Source organism: Euphorbia lathyris, chromosome 8, assembly GCF_963576675.1.
Source record: "Euphorbia lathyris chromosome 8, ddEupLath1.1, whole genome shotgun sequence".
NCBI lineage: Eukaryota > Viridiplantae > Streptophyta > Magnoliopsida > Malpighiales > Euphorbiaceae > Euphorbia > Euphorbia lathyris.
In genome coordinates this window covers 32,977,994-32,998,434 of record NC_088917.1, presented here as the reverse complement: position 1 = coordinate 32,998,434, position 20,441 = coordinate 32,977,994, and the positions used below count along the sequence as shown (strand labels likewise).

General features: G+C 31.1%; 2 protein-coding genes across 2 annotated transcripts; both read right to left on the bottom strand.

Moving 5' to 3' along the window:
- Nucleotides 1-862: 862 nt before the first annotated feature.
- LOC136203776 (uncharacterized) lies at nucleotides 863-2,135 on the bottom strand. The gene is made up of 2 exons (XM_065995004.1): nucleotides 2,074-2,135; nucleotides 863-1,766 (listed from the first exon to the last, which is right to left on the bottom strand). Exons 1-2 carry the CDS (start codon nucleotides 2,086-2,088, stop codon nucleotides 924-926), a joined length of 858 nt encoding a protein of 285 aa, XP_065851076.1. The 5' UTR covers nucleotides 2,089-2,135; the 3' UTR covers nucleotides 863-923.
- A 4,684-nt stretch (nucleotides 2,136-6,819) lies between these two features.
- Nucleotides 6,820-9,210, bottom strand: LOC136203474 (E3 ubiquitin-protein ligase RSL1-like). Its single transcript, XM_065994632.1, has 2 exons — nucleotides 8,402-9,210; nucleotides 6,820-7,092 (listed from the first exon to the last, which is right to left on the bottom strand). Exons 1-2 carry the CDS (start codon nucleotides 9,100-9,102, stop codon nucleotides 7,008-7,010), a joined length of 786 nt encoding a protein of 261 aa, XP_065850704.1. The 5' UTR covers nucleotides 9,103-9,210; the 3' UTR covers nucleotides 6,820-7,007.
- Between the last annotated feature and the right edge of the window lie 11,231 nt (nucleotides 9,211-20,441).

Genomic DNA, 20,441 nt, shown 5'->3' with positions numbered 1-20,441 from the left:
TTATAAATATTTTTTAATAATGGTAGATTCACCATTATTATAAGTTAACTAATAAGAGGAACACATTCCCCTTACTAAAAACAATTAGTAAGGCCACATTTAGTAAGAGGTCCATAAGGGGCTTTTCCACTTATTAAAAACTTTTCATAAGGGTATTTAGACTTTTAATAACAATTTTTCCCATTATTAAAAGTTATTTTTTTTTTGCAGTGTACAACTTCCATAGTTGTTCCTATTTGATATATGTTCCAATTCCGGTTATAAATAGAGGTGACAATCGATTCGATTAACCGAACTGAACTTATAATTTCTACACATGGTTCATGTTAATCTATATATGTATCTTGAGAGATGATAATCAATTGCAGCTAAATTTGTTCTAAAGAAACTGATATAATCAGGTCTCACATTACTCCATTCTATTTCCGATTTGTTAAAAAAATTTAAATGTTTTTGTAATTTCTATGAATTTCTTGTATTTTCAATTTTATTATATTTTCTTACTTTTTTTTAACATATATTTTCTTACCTTTAATTATTGTATTCTACTTCGTTGGTTTTTTGAATTAATAATTATTAACATATTCTACAATCATATATATTTCACGACAATGGTTAAATAGTCATACGGTGTTATGGACGTGTATTCAACACCAACGTAGATAAACTGCTATTACTCTACTACATCAATTTTAGTGAACCTCATTATATTAATACAATAGTTAATTCATCGGAAATTGAAAAACTCAAAGTTCTAAATGTGACGTAAGAGGATTCCGTTGCAATTAAATTGTGACCTAATAAGATGTAATGTAACATGCAATACTAAATTAAATAAAAACAAACACAAAACATGTTTCCGAACAACTAAAATTGTTTAATTCCATAAATAAGCAAATTACATCATAAATATGAAGAGACATTCAAATCATTTCTAGTTGATTTTTAGCATTATTTATACATATTTTTGCTTTCTCTAGACGCTCAATATTTGCTGTAATATTGCTCCGAGTTTGTTCAGCAATAGAAGCAAGTGTGTTTAATTCAACCTCAAGTGCCGCAGTTGCTTCCATTTTCTCTGCTTTCTTATCTACTAGATTTACGAAATACATTTTCCGTCGTTTGAGTTCTAATTCATACTTTTCTAACAACTTTTTGGTATCTCCAATACGAGCTTGGAGAGGAAGCATGTAAATTTGGGCCTGAACTAACTCAATCTCAAGATCAAAAACAACAGTTTTAGCTTCAATTGATTGGCTAACAAGTTGATCATAGTGAGATACCAATTCTTCAGATTGCTTCCATTTATTCAGCTCCTGGTCTGCAGCATGCAATTCTAAACAATGGCCAATGTAGGCGCGGACATTGTTATAGAAAGCTAGGTATTCAGCGTTGAGGCCTTGGAGAAACCCAAAGATGTTGTTTGCTTGAGTTATTATGAGGCCTATATCACTTGGATTTGCCATTAATAAGAATGACTTGAGTGCGTTCTTCACTGAAAGAATTAAAGGTGTATCAACCTCAATTGCATCTTCTGTCAATTGAGGTGGTTTAGACAGTGTATACACCATGTTTTCTGAACGAAACGAAATATCATCAGCGGCTTCGTCAATAGTAGCACCATTTCCATTCAAATCTCCTTCATCGTCAGTGACCTCACTCTTTGGTACTGTCACAGTATTCGAATTCATCTCCACTCCTTTAATTCTGATTTTAATGGCTGGTCCGCTACTACTCCGAAGCAATTCCTTTCTCTTTCGTTTATCCTGAGAAAAAACAACAATAAGCAATTGAAATAATAACGTAACAGCCAAAATTTAATGGAAAAAGATGGAGTTGTCGAATCCTAGGCGAAAAAGGTGAAAGAAATGTAATCAGAATCAGGAAACAACATGTTATCATCAGATTTAGATCTGATGGTGAAGAAAATAGACGAAGAACATGGAAAATTCTAAAGCAGAATTTCGAAAAATCTGAGATGAAGTTCAATCAAATTTTGTCATCAACGAGTCTAATTAAATAAGAACACAACGATCAAATTGTATAACAGGATAAATGAATAAGAAAGCTTACCGAAGAATCATCCATGGGTTTTGTGGATTCGGTCCTAAATCCAGGGGGAAGATCTTCGTCCCTCTCCATTTCTTGAGGATCCCTTTGTATTGCAGCCAAAGAGAGAGTTTAGCAGAATATATAGTAGTTGGTTGGATACCCAAAACCTTCCCTTAAACCCCAAAGGTAATACCCAAAATACCCTCCAAACCATTGACCAAAAAACTAACTCCTGCTCTTGCCAGCTCAGTCTCACCTGTCATTTACTACTGTTACTGTTGTTTGTTCCTTCCTAGTTAATTAGACCTTCCACTCTTTACTGTGCATTCCAAAACATTCTTGTTCTTAATTTGTACACTGTTCTTTTATTTTTATTATTATAAATTTACTTTTAACCGTATGAAATTATAAACTTTTACCATTTACCATTTTATCTATATCTAATTAAAAAGATTGAAGGGCAAAGAAAGATTTACATAAAATAGCCGTTCGACATTACTATTCATAATACACAAATTTTCAATTTTATACGGACTATCAGAAAAAATTAATTAATAATTTTTTAATTTTACAATTAACTCATATTATGGCTAAACATCCCATGTATCTGACTATTGATAATACTGAAAGTGGTTTTGGTTAAAAAATATCTCTGATAAAAAAATTTCATTGATAGCTCGCAATGAAAGTAAAAGTAATAAAACTAGATTTTAAATTTACGGCAAATGGTAGTGTGTAGTGAACATGTAAACCTAGATGATATTTGAATAAATATAAAATAACCTCACACCCCTTTTCAAGATGGAAATGAGGGAGTAACAAGTTCTATTTTGGATAAAATAAAATAAAATAAAATAAAATAAAATGAAATGAAGATGAGAAGCGGATAATGATTTAATGAACAATTTAGAGCTGATGTTTGATAGAAATATGAGTGGTAAAAAAAAACTCATAGTAATATATATGATCATGAACAACATGACAATTAATGTCTAGATGTTTGTTAGGTTTGTGAAAGACTAGATTAGAGGTAATGTGGATGTCAGTCTTATAATCACCAAAAATAGTGATGAGTAAAGAAAGAGGGATGAAGAACATGTAATTAATAAAAATTCCACTTGAATTCGCAACTAGCACTCCTCATATTTTGGTATCCAACTTCAGTTGAAGTTGAAGAATGACTAAGGCTCTGTTCTTTATCGCTGAAAAAAACTGAACTGAACTGAATTGAACTGAATTGAACTGAATACTGAACTGAATTTAACTGAATAGTACTGAATACTGAACTTAACTGAATGCTACTGAACTTAACTGAATGCTACCGAACTTAACCGAACTTAACAATAATGATGATATTAGACTTTAAAATAATTTTCATGATAATATTGGACATTAATGAACTTATAATAATAATAATGGTTCTAATAAATTTAATAATATCAATAATAAATAAATATATTATTAAAGATAAAACTAAATTGAATATCAAATAAAAGCCCGAGATGATAAAATCTTGGCTCGATAAACGCCTATGAAATTAAATAAAAATAAGTCTAATTTAAATTAAAAATACAAATTGCATACAAACACAAATTTATATATAATTTAAAGCCTATGAAATTAAATACAAATCTTCATATGAATACAAACTCTTAACTTCTTATTTTAATTAAGGGTTAAAGTGTAAAAATAACCTTTTGAGTCAGAAGTAATTTTACCTCTAACGTCTAAAATGGTGAAATTTTATCCCTAACATTGATAAATTGGATAAATTTAGGAAATAATTCATAATATGGATGCAATTCCTAATTTTTAAATATAGATGCATACTTTAGTTTTATTTTTTTTATTAAACCATATATACTTTAATAAACTATCATTTCTTGACTTTTATCTAATTTATAGATAATGATAAATTATAAATAATAATAATAATAATAAATAATGATAAATTATAGATAAATAATAATAATAATAATAAATTATATATAAATAATTATAATATAATAAATAATGATAAATTACTGAATACTGAAACTGAATGTTGAAACTGGATGCTGAAACTGAATGCTGAAACTGAATGCTGAACTGAACTGAACTGAACTGAACTGAACTGAATTGAACTGAACTGAACTGAACTGAACTGATTGCTACTGAAATTAAGTGATAAAGAACAGGGCCTAATAGTGGTTCAATTCATAGCTTTCCAAGAGATAAGTGAGTTGCACAAAAAATGCAATGACGATGGAATGACGAGTTTGATTGCAACAACCGCAATTCGCATCACGAAAACCCTTAAGACGAAAGTCGTTGATGGAACTGTAGTATAAACTGTAGTGCACGATACCTTTAAGATATCTAATGAGATGGATAACAATCTCCGTATAATGGGAACATGGGTTATGCATAAACTGTCCAAGTTGTTGAATAGCAAACCCAATGCCCGGTCGAGTAAAATTGAGATAAAGAAGACATCCAACTAGACCTGTCCATGGGTCGAGCTGGGCCGGGCCTGTAGGGTTTTTAGGTAAAAATACTCTGTCCAAGCCCAGCTCAGCCCACTATTAATTTAGGTGGGCTCGGGTCAGACTGGGCTCGGGTTTAAAAAACAAATCCCAAGCCCAACCTATATAAGCCCACCTAAATATAAATATAAAATTATTAATTATAAAAAATAAATATTATATTTAAAAATAAATATTTTTTTTGGTAAGATAAAAATAAATATTTAATATATATATATATATATATTTGATTGAAATATATATATATATATATATTAATTAATATTAATAGATGGGCCGGGATGGGCCGTGTTATTTTTATTAATCCCAAGCCCGCTCAAAAAATAGGCGGGCTTTAACGGGCCTGGGTCTATAAACAATTTTTATTGTCCAAGTCCGGTCCAAGGGACACGGGCCTGGACGGACCGGGCGGGTACCCAGACCCATGGACAGGTCTAAATCCAACAAAACGAAGATAAAGATTGGGAGTAGAAAAAATAGTGTTAATCAAAGGATCTAAATCGATGTCAGGACACACAGGGCAAGAAGTAGACGTATTAGTAAGTCGGACATCAGAGATTAAATCAACGACGTATTTACATTGAGATAAGAAGATACCATAGTAATTTCGATTTCGAGAAAATATTTTATCAGACCAATGTCTTTGATAGTAAAAAGTGCATGAATGTGAGTTTTAAAACAGAACATAGAAGTTTCAGAATTGCCACTAATAAGGACACTGTCCACATAAACGATAAGCACAACAAAAATATTATTATATGTGAATGTGAGCAAATAGTGATCTGAGACAGCTTTGGATGAACGATACGCAATAATTTGAGATGCGAACTCCTTGTTGTATTGACGCTCCGCCTATTTTAGAGCATATAAAGACTTTTGGAGTTTATAAATGGATTGAGTGGAATTTTAGAGTAGCCTTGAGCAAAGTGTAAATATCAATGTTATCAGAACCGGACCGAACATCAACCTAGACTGGATGACTGGGTCACTAAAAGGCATTTGCCTGGATCACTTTTGATATACTGTAACACCCTTCTAGCTGATTGCTTCTGAATGTTTATAGGTTTAGAGAGGAATTGACTTAATGTGTTGACAACATATGCTATGTCTGGCCTGGTATTAATCATATAAATCAATCTGCCTATCAACCGTGGGAATCCGTCATCACCGTTACCCTGTCCTCAAATGTGAGAATAGCGTGGTCATCTCAACTTCCTTTTGCTTGTGATGCTAGCTCGTGCCAACTATTTTCTTAGTGGGAGTAGAGCCCGATTGGGGGGGTGTGTTTCCGCCATGCTAACAAAAAATTTAAATGATTCCGAAGGAGTTTTAAGTGACCAGTCTATGCTCACCGTATCAAATGATGAGAAGTTGGGATTAAAGGACTCCCGATGTGCTTGAGCTTTTATACTTATGCTAGGAGCGGTCCTTGGGAAACACTCTGACGGTTAAGTCAGTAAAGAAACATTGGATATAATAAGAGATGCATAGAAAGAAAGTAGAGAGAAGAGTCATAGAGAATAAAATGAGGGTTCCTTTACTATGGAAAAAGTCTTCCTATTTATAGGCAACCCTGAAGGAGCGAAGGAATGTCTTAAATTCCCCTATTGTGCCTTATAATCTCGTTGCAATCTCCGTGTCCTGTTGACTGCAAGGGGTACTATTTCAGCGCATGGGCTAGGATCTTTGTGTTGGGCTGAATGCGTGCCTTAGGCCCATATCCTTTATCATATATTAATACGTACACTTTAAGTAAATTAATTCTGAATGACAATTTCGACATTTTTACTGCTACTCTAATTCGACCCATATTGCAACGTTATAAAAGTACGTACAATTGCATCATTCAATTGTCACTCATTATTTATTCAAGCAAGGTAGTACAAGTGTCATCATGGAATATTAATTGTCTACTTTTTTATATAATTATATTTCTTATTGATGTTATGAAAAATTTGAGCCTCGGTTCGTCCGGAGTTCTGATTCCGCCGTTGAATGCAAATGTAATCCGCCGCTAAAAACCTCTATTTTCAGTCTCATCAAATTGGTGGGATTTGAAAGTAAATTTCCATCTAAGCAAAATTAATTAATAACTTTTAATTCAGTTCACCTGGCCCTTTTGTACCTTTTAAAATTCTTGGGTACCTCCAAACCAACAGTCCCTCAGTCCCTAAGGAGTAACTGTTCCATCTTACTGTGAATATTTCAGAACACATGATTGAGGCAAGAACTAATGCCGGGGCTGAATATTGGTATTTCCCTTTATTCACTTTCCAGTTTATTATTTTTCATGTAATACAAGTCTTGATATAATACTTCTATTTCAATGACCATTGCAAATGATACTTACTACTAAAATACTGCTTAATATCAGTATTTACATCATATGCAATAATTTAAATTAGTAGCTAAATAAATGGCCGAGTAAAATCAAGCACCACACTTGGGGTTAGGGCAGACATGAGAGGTAGTGCTCGAACAAGTACCACATCTGTAACAGAAAGCATATCCACACCTGCAAGTCAAAACAAAAGACAATCCGCCATGCCTTATTCAATTATCATTTTTATTGTATTTATATCATATATAACCATGTGGAATATATAAAATAATATAACATGATTACGACACGAGAACCCATTGTGAAACTCCTACTCAAGATTCAGTTGTGCATAGGATTAATTAGCAAGTCAAACTCTAACAAAGTTGCATTGTAATTGCATTCATAATTAAGGTATTCACTCCTTAAAAGGGTAAAATTCTCATAGAATGGCTAAATCTGTCATTTGCATCAGTCTGCCGCAGTTGTTATATACACCAATTTCAACATTCAATCAAGCATATTTTATATCTAGTTTATATTAGCCAAAATTGTACATCAAGCATTTATTTTTGTTATTAATAGTATGTTGTGCATAAACATATATAACTACTATCTATGTTGCAAATGTAAATAATTAGTATAGCTTCAAAACGTTATGAATGTGACAGAGTAGAGTAGATACAACAAATAGGCATACAATTGAAATCACATTTCAACTCTCATGATGCTGCTTGCTAACCACACATCTAAACAAAGAAAAGATATAGCTGATTTTATTAGTAAATCCAAGGGAATAATATCTTGATTGGCAATCTGTCTTCATGAGTAAATTGAGAAAAGGAGGAAAAAATGCTTGGACTCTCAATTTGTAGAAAACAAAGCACCATCTTAACAGCCCATATTGCAAATTAGAGTAAGAGTATCAATTTTTGACACGACCGACACTATACTATTGACACTATTATCATTTTTCTTGAATTTATGTCATATAGAATATGTAGATAACATAATAATCCGAATTTCCAACTCTATTGCAAATCAAGCTTTTACATGGCTTAGAGGAAAAATTACCAAAAGAAGATTCTAACAATAACTCATCTTACCATTTAAGATATCAACAATGAGCATTATGTTCAAACAAGGAAGAAATACTGAGTTCGAAAATTGAATGTGAATTAAAACCTAAGAAAATTTTGAGAAGAAGAATCATTTTCCTTGCATTTATATCCTATATCATCACATTGAACACATATGTAGATAATATAACGTAGATAATATAACACGATTTTCACATGATAATCCGAATTGCCACCTCTATTGCAAATCAAGCTTTAGAGGAAAATTACCATAGAAGATTCTAACAATCACTCAACTTATCATTTAACATATCAACAATGAGCATTATCAGTTCAAACAAGGAAGAAATACTGAATTCGAAAACTGAATGTGAATTAAACCAGAGCAAATTTTGTGAACAAGAAGAAAAAGTGATGATATGTACCTGCACTTGATGTAGAAACAACCGGTTGATTTTTCAACATAAAAGTTGCACTTAGGACACCTTCTCCAGTTCTTCCTCTTTGCAAGATCAATCATCATAACATCATCGCCTTTCTTCTTCAACTTTTGAAACTTTTTACAATTGACCTCTGAATGCCAAGGAACTTTACACGAGACACAGAAAGCTCTTTTGCAAGAAGGACAGTATGAACTTTGAATCTCCATTCCTGTATCATGAATAAGCAAGGCAGAGCAGTCCTTAAAAGGACAATAAATCTTCTGCGAAGTCTGAATCACAGACTCACATAAAGCAATGCCCCACCTATCAAACAATTTTTTGGGAAGGATATCCTTACAATATTCAGGCTCTAATACTCCTTCACATTTAGTTACCGGACAAGAAATTCGAGTAATACTATCATCGAGCTTGGAAGCGACATAACTAACAACACATTGAGTGCAGTAGAAGTGCGAGCAGCCCTTGAGACTGAAAGATTCGATTAAAGCCTTCGGTTCCACACAGATTTCGCAAACAAAAGACGGAGAATCATCAGACTGTAACATGACCAGATTCTCTTGGTCATCGGAAACAGATGAATCAGGGGTGCAGAAAACATCGTCGTCGTCCTTGTGAATGAGTAGCAATCGTTTTGATTTCTTATGTTTGGGGAAGCGGAACATTGTGGCGACCTTGTTTCCCATATTGAGTAGAAATTTTCAGTATAGTGTAATTTGGGGGAAGTGTGAGCGGCAGTGGAAGAGAGTAATGAAAGAGAGTTTGTTAGGAATTGTATTTGAAGTTGGGCAAGTTTAAAAAGAGCAACAGAGCACCGCTTTCTTAGCTCTTTTGAACAAGAGTATTTGACAAATATCAAAATATAAGAGCACCTATGCCAAATGTGTCACATTCAAATGGATTGATATTAATGTCAAATATCTACTATGATTTTGTTTTAAATTAAATTATAAAAATAATGTAAATAATAAGGATACGGTGTAAATTTATTTTATAACAATAAGGATACGGTATAAATTTGTTTCTATAATTTTCAAAAAAGTGTAAATTATTAGGTACGAAATGGTATTATTTTAAGTTTTCAAATAAGATTAATTTTACATCTACCTAATAAAAAATTTAAATATACAGATTTACTATCATTTGACTCGTTATTTAATTAAATCATCAAACCTTTCAATCATGTATGCCTTAAATGTTTATTTTGTTATTATTACACTCACAAACGATCTATTAAACTGTCGATATTTTGAATATATCAGATACAAACAGTGTTCAAAATCGGCACAAGCAACGCCTGGGCAGGGTGGTTAGAACACCGTCCTGATATTATCAAGTCGGGCAGTATAAAATCAGTTAACTGGTTTTTTTGTCGCCTCAACGGCCCCAGACAGATCCATACTGCCCAATGCGACCTTTTTAAAAAAACTGATCCTTTAATTTTAATTCATTTTTTCAATTTTAAATAAAATATTAAATAAACAAAACTAAAAGAAAAGATTTAAAACTATTGAAACGTTATTTTTAATGATATTAATATTATTTTGTTAATACATTTAATTATTATTGTTTTTTAGCACATTTTTATTTTTTTAGTGACATTAATATAACAAATATTAATATATATACTAAATGCTTTCTATTATTATTTTTACAAAGTATAATTAGTATTTTAATTGTATTTATATAATAATTTTTATTAAAATTATAAATATATAAAAATACAAACCTGAATAATCTCTAATTAATTTTCAATGTTATGTCCATCCGACTAGCGTCTCACTTTTTTACAACTTTGGATACAAGTTAATTACAAAACCTTATAAAAATAATATAAATAATTAAATCAAAAAATAAAAAATAAAAAAATAATAAGGATAGGGTGTAAAATTACTTCTATCATTTTTGGAAAGGTGTAAATTTATTATTAACATATGAAATGGTATTATTAGGTAAATTACATATGTGTATACCATTTTTACCTTATATAATACTTTGATATACAACCTTAAATTTTATACATCAATATATACTATTTTACGGCTAACTTCCCACTAAAATTTACAACTAGGAAAAATGATAGTTCAAAATCGATCAATATACCATATCACGATTTTAGTTTATATTTTTTAATCAATTTCTCTTTTTTATTTGTTTAACTAATCCATCTCTTTGTTTTACCTCTATCATTCTCTCTCTTCCTTTTTTTTTTTTTTTGGCAAATCTGTAAATAACTCATTTTCTTCCTCCTCTCATGTGTCTCTCACTTATCTCAAACTACCATTAACCCCAAAAACCTCTCTTTTTTATGTTGGAACAATGGCTTGTTGTAAGCCTTTTATTTTCTCATACATCGGATATTTTTAAATGAGTATCAAATATATTAATTTTGGTAACCAACCATTTATTATGGTAACAGTTTTGTATTAAAAAAAATTTGAATTGTGTAACCGACTATATATTATAGTAACAATTCTGTATTTATAGCAGGTTTAAAGGATGCATTTAATTTCCTGCCTATTAATAAGTTTTCTAATTTTTCATTTTCGTTAAGAGAAGAAAAACTTTTCTTTCTGATTCCGTTCTTTCTAAAAACTCTATGGTCACGTTTGGTAAGATGTAATGACTATTATGACCCTTACATTTAAGACTCGTTACCAAATATCTCTCTATAAGAGCACCTTTGCCAAATGTGCTATAGGAACAAGTTTTTTTTTTTTTTTTTGACAAATATCTCCCTATAAAAGCACCTTTGCCAAATGTATCACATTCAAATTGATTGATATTAATGTCAAATATCTAATATGATTTTGTTTTAAATTAAATTATAAAAACAACTTATAAAAATAATGTAAATAATAAGGATACGGTGTAAATTTACTTCTATAATAAAAAGGATACGGTGTAAATTTGCTTCTATAATAATAAGGATACGATGTAAATTTACTTCTATAATAATAAGGATACAGTGTAAATTTGCTTCTATAATTTTGGATAAAGTGTAAATTGTTACGTATGAAACGGTATTATTTACGCTTCCAAACAAAATTAATTTTACATCTATCTAATAAAAAAATTTAAATATACAGATTTACTATCATTTGACTCGTTATTTAATTATACTATCAGACCTTTCAATTATGTATACCTTAAATTTTTATTCTATTATTATCACAGTCACAAACGACCTATTAAACTGTCGATATTTAAGTGTATCAAACACAAACATTGTTCTAAAAATAGGCACAAGCAGTGTCTGGGTGGGATGGTTAGAACACCGTCCTGATATTATCAAGTCGGACGGTATAAAATCAATTAATTGGTTTTTTGTCGCCTCAACGGCCCCAAACAGATCCATGTTGCCCAATGCAATCTTTTTTAAAAAAATTGGTCCTTTAATTTTATTTCATTTTTTCAATTTTAAATAAAATATTAAATAAAAAAAAGAAAGATTTAAAACTATTGAAACGTTATTTTTAAAGATATTAATATTATTTTGTTAACATATTTTACTATTACTGTTTTTTTAACACATTTTTATTTTTTAATGACATTAATATAACAAATATTATATATATATATATACTTCCTACTATTATTTTTACAAAGTATAATTAATATTTTGATTATATTTATATAATAATTTTTATTAAAATTATAAATACATAAAAAATACAAATTTGATTAATCTCCAATTAATTTCGAGTGTCATATCCGCCCGACTAATGCCTAATTTTTTTACAAGTTTGGATACAAGTTAATCGCAAAACTTTATAAAAATAATATAAATAATTAAATATAAAATTCAAAATAAAATAAATGATAAGGATAGGGTGTAAATTTACTTTTATCATTTTTGGAAAAGTGTAAATTTATTATTAACGTATGAAATGGTATTATTGGATAAATTACATATGTGGTGTACCACTTTTACCTCATATAACATTTTAATATATAACCTTAAATTTTACACATCAATATACGCTATTTTATGCATAACTTCCCACTAAAATTTACAATTAGGAAAAATGATCGTTCAACATTGACCAATATACCATATCACCATTTTAGTTTATATTTTTTTAATAATTTTCTCTTTTTTTTATTTGTTCCATTAATCCATCTCTTTATTTTACCACTATCATTCTCTCTCTTCCAAATTTATTTTTAAGTCCGTAAATAACTCTTTTTTTTCCTCCTATATTGTGTCTCTCTCTTATTTGAGGCTACCATTAATCCGAAGAACCTCTCTTCTCTATGTTGTAATAATGGCTTGCTGTAAGCCTTTTATTTTCTCATACATCGGATATTTTTAAATGAGTATTAAATATATTAATTTTGGTATCCGACCATTTATTATGGTAACAGTTTGTATTAAAAAAATTGAATTGTGTAATCGACTATATATTATAGTAACAGTTTTGTATTTATAGCAGGTTTAAAGGATACATTTATTTCCTTCCTATTAATAAGTTTTCTAATTTTTTATTTTCGTTAAGAGAAGAAAAACTTTTCTTTTTTATTCCTTTCTTCCTAAAAACTCGTATTTTTATTCCGCATTTTTAAGTTGTTTAGGGTCCTAATCTTGAGTGCACGAGTTTAGAGCTCGTTGTGGTAACCTTAGGAAGCGACATATCGTTGAGATTGCACCTATATCTGCCAAAAAATTCACTTCTAAGGCAGTGGCCCGTTGATGCGCATAAAATATAAACGTGCTTCTAGAGTACCCTATCATATCAAGTAATACAATGTACTTTAGTACAAAGATTGATTCCATAAAGATTCTGCAAAAAAAAAAAAAGCATTAGTATTTAACAAATTTTTGAAATCTAATCGAATTGATTTAAAAGGATTGGTTGTGATTTAGACTAAAATGAAAAAAATGACTGTTTCACATCCATCGATATGCCATGTCACTATTTTAGTCTATATTTTTTTAATTAAATTCTTTCTTTTTTATTTTTTCAATTAATCCACAGAGATTTACCTTTCGTTCATTTTTTTTGGCAAATATGCAAATAACTTTTTTTCTTCCTCCTGTCATGTTCCTCTCTTATCTCATCTCAGGCTACTATTAATCCCCAAGAACCTCCCTCCCTATAATGGACTAATATCTTATTGTAAGCCTTTTATTTTATCCTACATTAGATATTTTAAATGAGTATTAAATGTATTAATTTTGGTAACGGACCATTTATTATGGTAACAATTTTGTATTCAAAACAAATTTTGAATTGTGTAACCGATTATCTATTATAGTAACAATTTTGTTTTATAGCAAGTTTAATGTGCATTTTTAAGTTCTTGTTCTAGGGTCCTAAGCTCGAATGCACGAGTTTAAGGCTCGTTGTGTTAACCTTAAGGAGTGAGCGGTCGTTGAGATTGCACATATGTCTACCGAAAAAATCACTTTTAACGAAGTGCCCTGTTGATACGCATGTATGTGTGCTTCTAAAGCAAGTGCATAATATCGTATCAAGTAATACAATGTACTTTAGTATAAAGTTGATTCCATAAAGATTCTGTAAAAAGCATTAGTATTTAACAAATTTAGTCTAGACGAATTGATTAAAAAGGATTTGGTTGTTATTTAGACTAACATGATTGTTGTTTTGGAAAGGTTAATGAAAATGTCAGGGATTCGGGGATTCGAGGAATTAAGCACCATAAACAGTCACACATTGCTTGTAATGATAAACACTTACCTTGGACGAAAAGATTATAGAGACACAAAAACAGAAAATAATCATGCCTAGAGAGTTCACCTTGTGTGGTTCTAGAAATTGGTCCCGAGCTTTGATAGCAAGAAGGGGAGTACTGGTAAAGGTGAAACATCTGCATCAAGAAGTTCTGAAGACACAGTGCTAATCGAGACGAGGAAAATCAATCAAAGGCTCAATGATTTGATTAAAGAGAGGAACGATGATGCAATTGAAGTGAGAAACTTAAGTAAAAGGATTGATGATTTGAAGGTAAGGTTTGATAATATGCTATTTTAGGGCATTTTGTCTTTTTTGAAGGGGGATGACTTAATTATTTCGCATTCAATTTTCTTATTTTAGCTGGATAATGAATATTTAACCTATTACTTATTGCAATATTGGGTGAGTTAATCTTGTTTTGCTGGAATATATTTTTCTTTATGAAAGTCTAAGTATAACTTATTATTAGGCTAATTTCCAACAATAACATTAATACAAGTACTATATATAACTTATTGGATCCAAAATGAAACTGTAGTTTCGGTTAAAAACTATATTTATTTGTGACATAAAAAAGCATTGTATTTCTTATACATTTTTATTTCATTGAAGTTGAATATTCATTATAATTTTTTTTAGATCCAACTAAATTTTTTATTCGTTTATCACTTGGGTCATCGATCGGTTACCGGTTGGATCATCCCTAACCATTACCATCCAAAAGTTGACATAAAATTATATATTAGTTGGTTTAAAAACTAAAAACAAATATGTCTTTACCTTTATGTCTCGTATACGCACGTCTGAGTCCTTAAATGATTTTTATGTATTATGAACACTTTAATGTTTCAGCTTATATTTTTTTGTTAACATCAGTTTATAATTAAGTAATCAAATCTAATATACTATAATTGCTTAAAATCTTCCTAACCTGTTGATTTCCATTTCGTCTCTTCAATGAAATAAAAATGTATAAGAAATACAATGCTTTTTTTATGTCACAAATAAATATAGTTTTTAACCGAAACTACAGTTTCATTTTGGATCCAATAAGTTATATATAGTACTTGTATTAATGTTATTGTTGGAAATTAGCCTAATAATAAGTTATACTTAGACTTTCATAAAGAAAAATATATTCCAGCAAAACAAGATTAACTCACCCAATATTGCAATAAGTAATAGGTTAAATATTCATTATCCAGCTAAAATAAGAAAATTGAATGCGAAATAATTAAGTCATCCTCCTTCAAAAAAGAAAAAATGCCCTAAAATAGCATATTATCAAACCTTACCTTTATCAAACCTTACCTTCAAATCATCAATCCTTTTACTTAAGTTTCTCACTTCAATCGCATCATCGTTCCTTTCTTTAATCAAATCATTGAGCCTTTGATTGATTTTCCTCGTCTCAATTAGCACTGTGTCTTCAGAACTTCTTGATGCAGATGTTTCACCTTTACCAGTACTTCCCTTCTTGCTATCAAAGCTCGGGACCAATTTCTAGAACCACACAAGGTGAACTCTCTAGGCATGATTATTTTCTGTTTTTGTGCCTCTATAATTCTTTTCGCCCAAGGTAAGTGTTTATCATTACAAGCAATGTGTGACTGTTTATGGTGCTTAATTCCTCGAATCTCCACCATTTGCTAATCTAGTTCAAACTCAATCAAAAATGTCTTTTACACATGGTTATAATGTAGGTTTAGGTGAGGTATGGATGGGGTATAATGGGTGTAAAGTGAATTCACATTTATCCTTGGTGCATATGTTGGGATTGTTTTATTGAACTAATTATTAAATAATAATATGTAAATGGGTTTATTTTTGGAAAATAATATACCGACAAATTTTCTTGGTAATTTCGAAATTTCCTACATGGTGACTTGTAACACCGATAAAAATCACTCGATAACACCTATGCAAATCACTAACACTATTTTATCGGTCATATCACCGACCCATCAAGAATAACTGTTCCATCGGTGATTACTATCACCGACACAACTCTTCCTCCAAATTAATGTTGCAGTGATCGAATGCACGAGTTTAAGGCTCGTTGTGTTAACCTTAGGGAGTGAAGTTCAGATTGCACATATGTCTACCGAAAAAATCACTTTTAACGAAGTGCCCAGTTGATACGCATGTACGTGTGCTTCTAAAGCAAGTGCATAATATCGTATCAAGTAATACAATGTACTTTAGTATAAAGATTGATTCCACAAAGATTCTGTAAAAAGCATTAGTATTTAACAAATTTAGTCTAGACGAATTGATTAAAAAGGATTTGGTTGTTATTTAGACTAAAATGATTGTTGTTTTGGAAAGATTAATGAAAATGTCAGGGATTCGGGTTCACTTCCTAAATCTCAGCTAAGTGAGATTGCTTAAGTTAAACACAACGAAAGTAATTGTGACTAAAGATGGTGATTTCTCCGAATGAAACTCGATGTCAAGATTTTGGTTCATCAATTTTTATTTCTTCACTCTTATCTATCTAATCGGGGCCAATGATTAAATAAATATGACAAGAAAGCTTAACTTCAATGAGAAATCCTAGTAATAGGGTGCTAGAAACCACACCAATTTGCTATCGATTCTAAGAATGTAATCTTCTGTTAATCACTTATCGCTATGGTGAGTAAGAAGTAATTAACTGAAATATAGATTTAAGCCTTGCGTTCTTAGTTCCTTGAGACAAATTCTTTTGGATGTTTAACTTAATAAAAACTCTAACTCAATTCAAGATTCATTAGAAAGATTCCCCTCATCCCTAGTTGGGAGTATTGGTTCATGGTCATTGTTAAATACTTACTGAAATGAATTAGAATTGACTGAAATTGATAGAAAGTGGGAGATGGAAATGGAAAACTTTTACTTCAAAATAATAATCTCAACTTACAAACTTAACTTAACTCAAACAAATTTGAACTTTAAAGCTGGAAAACAATGTTGAGAACAAGTAACTATAGAAATTAACTCAAGAGAAAGACAAGTAGAAATTTCACAAAAGCTAGGTTACAATGGATGGTTTTCCCTTACAAACAATATCTATTTATAGATAAGAAATTGCTCAAATCTAGACATAGAATGTTGAAATCGATGATTGGTAGCCTCTAAAATGATTGATTTGTGCATTAAATGGTCTTGGGTATCCAATTTGAAGGAGTATGGGCGTTTCTTGAAGTGAGGAGCCGCTCATTTTTAGTGCAGAATTGTATAGGTCTCACCAAGACCAAGTGATGGATCCTTTTTTCTTTGTGCGATTTTTGAACGTCTCACCGAGACCTACTCCTAGAGTTTGATTTTTCTTTTTTTCTTCATTTCTTTTCTTGTAACGTAATGAGGTCTCACCGAGACCTATGACTGTGGCCCCTTTTCGGTGATTTTTCCCATGGTCTGTCCCCATTTTGTCATGTAGAGCTTTGTTAATTTGTGAGGTGTGTGTAAGTGTGAAAATTAGATCGAAAATCTATGAAATCATGTGAAAGTGTGTGATAATGAGTGCAACTACCGTTTAAAGGGAAATCTAATGAAATTTATAACAAAATGCCAAGAAAATAGATAAAACTATCAAAAATGTGCCTACGAAATACGGTGCAAACATATGACAACAACATCCCCAAATTTTAACATTTTGCTTATCCACAAGCAATTTAAATTCAAAAACAAATGTAGCAGGCCAAATACTAGAATGGATCGACAAAGAGACATAATTTATTTCAAGCAACAACATAGAAGATCCTAATTCCAAACCTTTTGAAACGCCTTAAATAGTTGACATTCTTGAATTCATACTTTGATCACCAATTAGACATTTTTCTCATAGTCTACGTTTAATGAACTTATTAAAATACCTCACATGGAGTTCGCTCTTTCACTCAAGTGTTTTAGGCAAGGTGTTTTTGTCTCGATTTCCCAACACCAAACGTAACTAACATAGGCTTGCACGGTTATCCAATTTCCACCACTATGATGCCTTACTAAAATTTGATCAAAATGACTTATTTCGAGTTCTATTGTAGGGTTAAGGTATGGGTATGAATGCGAAGGTAATATGGCTTAAGAATGTGTACAGAGTTCCCGAAATTCAAGTGGCTACTAGGCTCTTGAGTTAAAATATTTATTATTCTTTCTCTTTTTCTTTTTCTTTTTCTTTTTTTGTATATATATTACCTTCTTTCTTACTTGTGAGGAAGGTGTGTGTCTATTTTTCCTTGATGCTCCTTTTATTTCTAAACTCTTAGTACCCTTAAATAAAATAGTTTTTTACGAAACTCGTAAATTCTGGGAGTTTTGGATTGAAATTGACGGCATTGGCTTATATCATGGTGGAAGAAAAAGAAGGGAAAGGCTCAACTAGGGTGAACAACGGAAGTTGTATTCGGGAAAGGCATCATCTTGTTGAGTGTGAGAGACTTTGCAGTCAATTACATGTTTTCCCTTATATTTTTTGCCTTATTCTCTTTGATTATTCTTCTTTTCACCCTCCACATAGTCTGTGGCCTTTTGTTATCGTCATATTATATGAAACTTTGGCCAATCACCATCCATTCTTCAAACATGTGGGGGACATTAGTGTAACATTTCTATCGGATGGGTTCATAGCTTGTTCCTTTTGGTAAAGCAGCAATGTCTACCTTCAACTTCAAGGAATTTACTTGTGAAGACATATGGTAGAAGTAGGCTAGATAGACCTTTAGATTCTTTTATTTGACATTGTCCGACGTTATTCAGGTTCGAGCTTATTCTTCTATTCTAATGGCATCTATGAACCTGGCAGTGGACATATATTTAAAGAGGTCGGAAGAGTCTATCATCAATTCCACCCTGACTAAAGTTATCAAAAAGACCTTATATATGATGCAATCTTCCTTCAAGTATTGGTTGACCATACTCATGAATGTGGTGTAATGTTCGATAAGGTCTTTGATGCCTATATAGGTATGCAATTTGGGAGTCTTCCGATTTTAAGAGAAGTCAGACTTGAGGATTTATTGGATCAGAGGTGTTCTACTAGATGTAATAAGCCCACCAACCACTCCGTCCAAGGCCTTCTTATCTAAGAATCTCTGGAGTTTCATGTTCCACATGTCATTGTCTTTGAGCAGTCTTTCGTTTGGAATTTCTAGTCTTTAAGGAATGTTGGCTATTACGAGATCTCTTATGGGTAGGTCTCTTGTGAGGAGTTTGTCACTGTGTGGGACCTTGATCGATCAAGCCCATGGGCTTGTCATTCCCACTCTTGTGGGTTCTTGGTTCAGAGAAATTTCGATAGTTTTTTATTGTCCTCCTAGATCACTTTTTAGACTTTAATCATCTACCTCTAAATCTCTACGTATTGAGCCTAAGTGGCTGAGAAGTTTTGAAGAGTCTCCATTACTATTGTGGTGGGATCAATGTTTTTTTACTCGATTTCGTCCTAAATGAAATACAGTGTTTTTCGACTTCGATTTTGTCATGGATGAAACACAATATTAATATTCTATTTATCAATGTGCTTTCCTTTTTCTTATCTTTCGATTGTTTAATATTGCTAATGACCGTTTTTGTTGGGGTAGGTCCTAGGAAAGAAGCTCTTACCATATTTTATTATGTTTCAATCTACATTCATGGCACCAAATAATGAGGTATATCAATAATCTCCTGTTAGAGCTTATCAAATTGTTTGTCATATATGAAGAACAGTCCCTTGGATACACTCTAATGATCAAGTTAGAGAGAGATTGCAAAAAGAGTTGAATGAGAGAATCTGAATCCTTTATTTTCTAAAATTGACATTATTTAAATTAGTATTTGATATAATTGTAAAGATGATGTTTGAATTGAGCAATCGTATGGGCTTGATTTGTATTGGACCCTCTTTTATATGGAATCCATTTGCAGCGTCATTTTATTTCACCCACTACAATCAAATTAACAATTTTTTAGTAATTTCAGTACTAGAGTACTGATTAAAATGACTAGTAGCGTCAAATGCCAAAAAATAACATATCTATCTTTTTAAATAGTTCACTTTTCACACCTATATATAGGCCACATTATCAATAAAAAATTTAAGAATCTTGAAATACAATGATTTAATACTAGAATTTAGTATGTGGAAATGACATTATATTAAGCTGGTTATTCTATAGCCAATTGAAATTGCAAAAGATTGTCAGTTTGTTTTATTGAATTTGAGTTAATTTATGACAAATTAAAATTTTGTAATTATATTTAAATATTATCAATAATTGAATGATCATCTCGAGCAATCACCTAAAACTTTTTGGGTGACCCTTCTTCATTTGTAATTGGTTACTTCGATACTAAACAAATGG

What these genes read in the sequence shown, in the direction of transcription:
- LOC136203474 (XM_065994632.1), bottom strand. Translation starts at nt 9,102, where the DNA reads ATGGGAAACAAGGTCGCCACAATGTTCCGCTTCCCCAAACATAAGAAA. An exon ending in TGTTTCTACATCAAGTGCAG is followed by an intron (nt 7,093 to 8,401) that starts GTACATATCATC and finishes TTTGACTTGCAG; the next exon opens with GTGTGGATATGCTTTCTGTT.